The 7,884-nt window shown below is 38.3% G+C and overlaps 1 protein-coding gene across 1 annotated transcript; it reads left to right on the top strand.

Annotated features, from left to right (window-relative positions):
- The first annotated feature begins 5,252 nt into the window (after positions 1 to 5,252).
- LOC114688769 (vomeronasal type-1 receptor 4-like) lies at positions 5,253 to 6,173 on the top strand. The gene has a single exon (XM_028863289.1). It carries the CDS (start codon positions 5,256 to 5,258, stop codon positions 6,171 to 6,173), a length of 918 nt encoding a protein of 305 aa, XP_028719122.1. The 5' UTR covers positions 5,253 to 5,255.
- Positions 6,174 to 7,884: the final 1,711 nt, after the last annotated feature.

Raw genomic sequence — 7,884 nt, 5'->3', positions numbered from 1 at the left:
CTTCTCAGTTTCGAGAGGTCCCATTTATTAATTGTTGTGCTCAGGGTCTGTGCTGTTGGTGTTTTATTTAGGAAATGGTCTCCGGTGCCAATGCGTTCAAGAGTGCTTCCTGCTTTCTTTTCTATTAAGTTTAGTGTAACTGGATTTATGTTCAGGTCTTTGATCCACTTGGACTTGAGTTTTGTGCATGGTGACAGATATGGATCTATTTGTAATCTTTTACATATTGAGATCCAGTTATGCCAGCACCATTTGTTGAAGATACTTCTTTTTTCCATTGTATAGTTTTGGCTCCTTTGTCAAAAACCAGGTGTTCATATGTGCATGGATTAATGTCAGGGTCTTCAATTCTATTCCATTGGTCCATATGTCGGTTTTTATACCAGTACCAAGCTGTTTTTATTACTATAGCTCTATAGTAGAGTTTGAGGTCAGGGATGGTGATGCCTCCAAAGGTTGCTTTATCGTATAGGATTCTTTTAGCTATCCTGGGTCTTTTGTTTTTCCATATGAAGTTGAGTATTTTTCTTTCCAAGTCTGTGAAGAATTGTGTTGGGGTTTTGATGGGGATTGCACTGAATCTGTAGATTGCTTTTGGTAAGATTGCCATTTTTACTATGTTAATCCTACCTATCCATGAGCATGGGAGATCCTTCATTTTCTGTTATCTTCTTCAATTTCTTTCTTTAGAGATTTAAAGTTCTTGTCAAAAAGGTCCTTCACTTGTTTAGTTAGTGTTATCCCAAGGTATTTTATATTATTTGTGGCTATTGTAAAGGGTGATGTTTCTCTGACTTCTTTCTCAGTCCTTTTATCATTTGTGTATAGGAGGGCTACTGAATTTTTTGAGTTGATCTTGTATCCTTCCACTTTACTGAAGGAGTTTATCAGCTGTAGGAGTTCCTGGTAGAGGTTTTGGGGTCACTTATGTATACTATCATATCATCTGCAAATAGTGAAAGTTTGACTTCTTCCTTGCCAATTTGTATCCCTTTGATCTCCTTTTGTTGTCTTATTGCTCTAGCTAGAACTTCTAGTACTATATTGAATAAATATGGGAGAGTGGACAGCCTTGTCTTGTTCCTGAATTTAGTGGTATCACTTTGAGTTTCTCTCCATTTAATTTGATGTTTGCTGTTGGCTTGCTATAAATTGCTTTTATTATGTTTAGAAATGTTCCTTGTATTCCTGATCTTTCTAAGACCTTTATCATGAAGGGGTGTTGGATTTTGTCAAAGGCTTTTTCAGCATCTAAGGAGATGATCGTGTGGTTTTTTTCTTTCAGTTTGTTTATATGGTGTATTACATTGACTGATTTTTGTATGTTGAACCATCCTTGCATCCCTGGATGAATCCTACTTGGTTGTGATGGATAATTGTTTTGATGTATTCTTGGATTCGGTTTGCCAATATTTTGTTGAGTATTTTTGCATCAATGTTCATGAGGGAAATTGGTCTGTAGTTCTCTTTCTTTGTTGCATCTTTGTGTGGTTTGGGTAACAGGGTAATTGTAGCTTCATAAAAAGAGTTTGGTAGTGTTCCTTCTGTTTCTATTGTGTGGAACACTTTGAAGAGTATTGGTATTAGTACTTCTTTGAAAGTCTGGTAGAATTCTGCACTGAAACCATCTTGTCCTGGGCTTTTTTTTGGTTGGGAGACTTTTGATGACTGTTTCTATTTCTTTAGGGGTTATTGGTCTATTTAAATGGTTTATCTGGTCTTGATTTAATTTTGGTATGTGGTATTTATCCAGAAAATTGTCCATTTCTTCCTGGTTTTCCATTTTTGTGGAGTACAGGTTTTTGAAGTATGATCTGATGATTCTCTGGATTTCCTCGTTGTCTGTTGTTATGTCTCCCTTTTCATTTCTGATTTTGTGAATTTGGGTGCTCTCTCTTTGCCTTTTGGTTAATTTGACTAGGGATTTGTCTATCTTGTTGATTTTTTCAAAGAACCAACTCTTTGTTTCATTGATATTTTTTGTATTGTTTTCTTGTTTTCTATTTCATTTATTTCAGCCCTCAATTTGATTATCCTGGCATCTATTTCTCCTGGGTGAGTTTGTTTCTTTTTGTTCCAAAGCTTTCAGTTGTGCTGTTAATTCATTGGTATGGATTGCTCCATCTTCTTTATGTGTGCATTTAGAGCTATGAATTTTCCTCTTAGCACTGCTTTCATAGTGTCCCATAAGTTTGGGTATGTTGTACTTTCATTTTCATTGAATTCTAGAAAATCTTTAATTTCTTTCTTTATTTCTTCCTTGACCCATTGATGTTTCAGGTGGGCATTATTCAGTTTCCATGAGTTTGTGGGTTTTCTGTAATTTTTGTTGTTGTTGAGGTCTAACTTTAAGGCATGGTGGTCTGATAAGATACAGGAGGTTATTCCAGTTTTTTTGTATCTGTTGAGATTTGTTTTGTGTCCAAGCATGTGGTCAATTTTTGAGAAGGTTCCATGGGGTGCTGAGAAGAAGGTATATTCTTTTGTGTTAGGATGGAATGTTCTGTAGATATCTATTAAGTCCATTTGAGTCATAACATCTGTTAGGTCCTTTATTTCTTTGTTAAGTTTCAGTCTGGTAGATCTGTCTTTTGGTGAGAGTGGTGTGTTAAAATCTCCCACTACTAATGTGTGGGGTTTGATGTGCATTTTAAACTTTAGTAGTGTTTCTTTTATGAATGTGGGTGCTTTTGTATTTGGAGCATAAATGTTTAGAATCGAGACTTCATCTTGGTGGATTTTTCCCGTGATAAATATGTAATGTCCATTCTGATCTCTTTTGATTGATTTTAGTTTGAAGTCTATTTTATTAGATATTAGGATAGCTACACCAGCTTGTTTCTTAGGTCATTTGCTTGGAAAGCCTTTTCCCAGCCCTTTACTCGGAGGTAGTGTCTGTCTTTGAAGTTAAGGTGTGTTTCTTGTATGCAGCAGATGGATGGGTCCTGTTTTCTTATCCATTCTGTTAGCCTGTGTCTTTTTATAGGTGAGTTGAGACCATTGATATTGATGGATATTAATGACCAGTGATTGTTAATTCTGTTATTTTTTGTGGTTGTGTTGTGTTGTCCTTCTTTGGTGTATGTTGGTGTGGGATTATCTATTGCTTGTTTTTTCATGGATGTGTTTAGCTTCTTTGGGTTGGATTTTCCCTTCTAGTGCTTTCTGTAGGGCTGGGTTTGTGGACAGGTATTGATTAAATCTGGTTTTATCCTGGAATATTTTATTTACTCTGCCTATGGTGATTGAGAGTTTTGCTGGGTATAATAGTCTGGGTTGGCATCCGTGGTCTCTTAGTGTCTACATAAGATTTGTCCATGATCTTCTAGCTTTCATAGTCTCTATTGAGAAGTCTGGTGTTATTCTGATGGGTTTGCCTTTATATGTTACTTGGTCTTTTTCCTTTGCAGCTCTTAATATTTTTTCTTTGATCTCTGTGTTTAGTGTTTTGATTATTATGTGGCGAGGGGATTTTTTTTTTTTTGGATCCAGCCTCTGGTGTTCTGTAAGCTTCTTGTATCTTCATAGGTATTTCTTTCTTTAGGTTAGGAAAGTTTTCTTCTATGATTTTGTTGAATATATTTTCTGTGCCTTTGAGTTGGTATTCTTCTCCTTCTTCTATCCCTATTATTCTTAGGTTTGGTCTTTTCATGGTGTCCCAAATTTCCTGGACGTTTTGTGTTATGACTTTTTTGTCTTTAGTGTTTTCTTTGACTGATGAATCTATTTTCTCTATTGTGTCTTCAGTGCCAGAGATTCTCTGTTCCATCTCTTGCAATTGGTTGGTTCTGCTTGTTTCTGTAGTTCCTGTTCGTTTAGTCAGGATTTCTATTTCCAGCATTCCCTCAGCATGTGTTTTCTTTATTGTCTCAAATTCATTTTTTAGATCTTGGAATGTTTCTTTCATCTGTTTAATTGCTTTTTCTTGGCTTTCTTTGATTTCTTCCCATTTTTTGTTCATTTTTTCTTCCATTTCTTTAAGGAGTTTTTATTTCCTCTTTAATGGAGTTTTTCATTACCTCTTTAAGGGAATTTTTTATTTCTTCTTTAAGGGAATGTTTTATTTCTTCTTTAAGGGTCTCTATCATCTTCTTAAATTTGTTTTTAGGGTTGATTTCTTCTGTTTCTTCTGTCTTGGTATGTTCAGGTCTTGCAGGTGTAGAATCACTAGGTTCTGATGTTGCCATATAGGTCTTTATGTTGTTGCCTGTATTTTTGCACTGGCGTCTACTCATCTCTTCCTCTGCTTGGTGCAGGTGGTGTCTGTGTCTGAGAGTGCCTCCCTTGTTCTAATTTTTAGTCTTGGTTCAGTAGGAGTTCTTGGTTAAATTGGTGCTATTGGGCTGTTTCTTCAGGGGCAGCTGATCTCAGTCGGTGAAGTATATACTTATGATTCTGGTGATCTGGTTTGGTGGCTGGGCAGCGCCTTCTTCTGTGTTCCCAGGTCACGTTTTGTTCATTTGTCAACTCCTCAGCTGATCTTGTTTCTTCAGACTTCAAACTGTAGGGATCTGAATCCTCTCCCAGATGGATTTCAGCTGAGCCAACACCTCCAAGTTGTTGGGTTTTGCAGGATCAGCAGCTGGGCCCAGGGTTGTCCTCAGACAGAGTGTTCAGATTTGTTCTGGTTCCGTCCCACGGAGATAGCTTCTTCCCATGTGTTGGGGTTAGAGGCATCCTGCCTCTGCTTGTTGCTACTGCTGGGCTCGTCTACCTCTGTGGGCTGTCTCCGGGCCTGTATGTCTCTGCCGGCTGCTGCTGGGCCTGTATGACCCTGTTGGCCGCAGCTGTATTTCTTAATACAATTTATCATTGAGGGAAAATGTTGCATTCAAAAGATAAAAAAAAATGTGTTTCAATGTTCACTGTTCATGTGTTTATATGCCATAATGTTTTACAATGGGTGTGATGTTGACCAAGAATGATACAGCTGTATCACTAATACACTTCCATCATGAGGTGAGGGAAAGTACAAAATAATACTCTGAGTTGTCTTTGCAGTATTCTCTAGTACTGTGATACTGTAGTGTCTCCCTCCATAGAAGAAGTAAAGACTCAAATCATTCTAATGCTCCAATGATTGAGAATTTTTTTGGTGGGGTTTTTTGAGACAGGGTTTCTCTGTGTAGCTGGGAATAAAGGCATGCATTGCTGCTGCGGCCACTGCCGCCGCAGCTAGCGCCAGGCTGAGAAGTATTTTGAAGACAGCAGTGTTCCTCCTGGTCTTCACTGCAGGCTGCACAGAAGTCCTCTCCATGACTTCTCAGAGTAAAGCTCTAAAAACAACTGAGGAATTGGCTCTCCAGACGCTCCTGCTTTTCCAGGTTGGAACTGGGACTCTGGCCAACATTCTTCTGTTTTTCCATAATATCTCTCCCATGTTTACTGGCTCTCGACTGAGGTCCACACAGGTTATTGTCACCAACTTGGCTATGGCCAATGCCTTCCTTCTCCTCATTACTGCATTTCCAAACAAGATGATGGGCTTTGTTCCAAGGAGTCCTCCAACTACCCTGAAATGCAAAATTGAGTTCTTCATTCGCCTTGTGGTCCGAAGCACAAACATGTGCTCCACCTGTGCCCTGAGCTTTCATCAGTTTCTCACTCTTGCTCCTGGTTATTGGGGTAGGCTGAAGCCTCGAGGAAGAGCCCCTAATGTCCTGAGTTATTCTTGTTACAGTTGTTGGTTGTTCAGTGTCTTAAATAATGTCTACATTCCAATGAAAGTCAGTGGTCCACAGAGCACAGGCAATGACACTAACAATAACAGCAAGTGGGTCTGCTCCACATCTGGATTCAGTGTAGGCAGGGTCATCTTGCGTTTTTGCCATGATGCCATATTCATCAGTGTCATGGTCTGGTCCAGTGTCTCCATGGTGCTTCTCCTCTATAGACATCGCCAGCGAACACAGCACATCCTCACTTCCAATCAGAACCACAGAGGTCATGCTGAGACTAGAGCAGCCCAAACCATCCTAATGCTGGTGGTCACCTTTGTAAGCTTTTATGTTCTAGACTGTATTTGCAACTTGTTTCATGGTTCTTTTGTCAACTCTCGTCTCTGGTTGAGGCATGTAAATGAAGTTTTGACTGCAGGCTTCCCCACTATTTCTCCCTTCCTGTTGATCTTTAGGGATCCTAAGGATCCCTGTTCTGTGCTCTTCAACTGCTGAAATCCACAGTCAACATGACAAACATAGATGACAGCTTTACTAGCAGCCATATACACTCTATTAAGTAAAAGTTGTTTGCAAATCTTTCCTCATAAACCAGACATGTTGACTCACTAAACATATTTAGCACTGGGGAGACTGGGCCAGGAGGATTGCAAAGTACCTAATGGCATGTCAGAGTGTAGAGTGAGATGCAGACTAACTTGTGATAAGGAGACCCAGTCTCACAATACTGTATCTGCACCCTAAGAGAGAAAGAAGATATATTAACTAATGAGAGAAAGCAGAATGTAAAAATACAGCAGTCATCCTATAAATATTCACAACAGTCCTAGGAAATTAATGTGTTCATATATTGTATTAGAGCAAATGCAATCCATACTGCATACTGTGCATCCATATCTTTTTTCTTTTTTAAAAAATTTCTTTACTTATTATGTATACAGTATTCCATTTGCATGTATGTCTGCTCACCATAAGAGGGCACCAGACCTCATTATAGATAATTGTGAGCCACCATGTAGTTGCTGGGAATTGATCTCAGGACCTCTGAATTTGCAGTTAGTGCTCTTAATCTCTAAGCTATCTCTCCAGCCCCTATATCCACATTCTTGTACATTTTCCCTTACCTGCCATATGTCCAAACACATTTGTATTTGTTGTTTGAACAGATTACAGAAATGTTATCTCATATATATGAGGCTAATAACCCATATGTATTGGCATATAATTTTTAATAGGCAGACATGAATTTTGCAATTGAAAATAGTGATGTGTGCTTATCCTAGAGTCTAGGACCTAGACCCATATAAAGCACCCAGAAAATATTAATAGGCCCTGCTTCTTTTTTGTGTCTTTACCAAACATATGTTTATCTTAAATGCTGGCAAGTTAGGTAGGAAAAATGTGTAATGATAGACTGTTACTCACATATCCAGGTAAACATTCATTATCTCTCACTAAAGAAATTTTTCTAGATGGACAAATATCTATAAAACTCTATAAGCTTTATTTCTGGGATTCATTGCATGATATTTTACTTTTCATCATTGAAAATCAAAACAAAGCTCCTAGTTGCCTGATAGACTCATTTGGTTTATTTTTCCTCTTTATTTTGCCTGTGTCCTATGTTATACTCTGTTGCCCGATATGGGCACAGTTATAATTTTTAATATTACTGTTTTTTGTTAATGGTGGGCATTCATTTAGGAATAAAGGGTGAACCACAAAATAATCATATTCTGGTTAGAACAACCATGGTATACGTCACAGAATATATAAGATGATATAATAAATCTATCTCACCTCTAGTATGCCATACACTGCAGTAGGATTCTCTCAGCAGCAGCAACAACCATGAGCAGACAAGGAAGAGCACATCTCCATATCAAAGTCCAAATGTGAAGGTAATATTCACTGCAGGGTGTTGATTCATTTGTTGGCTACATAGTGATAATATATAGGTGTGTGTGTGTGTGTGTGTGTGTGTGTGTGTGTGTGTGTGTAAACTTACTTTTGATGAAGCATGAGGAAATTAGATATTCTCAGGTGTGTAGGAGTCTATCCTGTCATTCTCAGCATGTAAATCTTCTGTCCAGAATAACACACAGGTACAGCACACACAGCTGGTTCCCTCTAGAGTCACTGGTCATCTACAAGAGTCATCATTTGTAGCTTTCCACTATACAGAGGATCTAAAGACTTTTGTGTG

This window comes from Peromyscus leucopus, unplaced genomic scaffold, assembly GCF_004664715.2.
Source record: "Peromyscus leucopus breed LL Stock unplaced genomic scaffold, UCI_PerLeu_2.1 scaffold_1430, whole genome shotgun sequence".
NCBI lineage: Eukaryota > Metazoa > Chordata > Mammalia > Rodentia > Cricetidae > Peromyscus > Peromyscus leucopus.
This window is presented reverse-complemented; position numbering and strand designations above follow the sequence as displayed.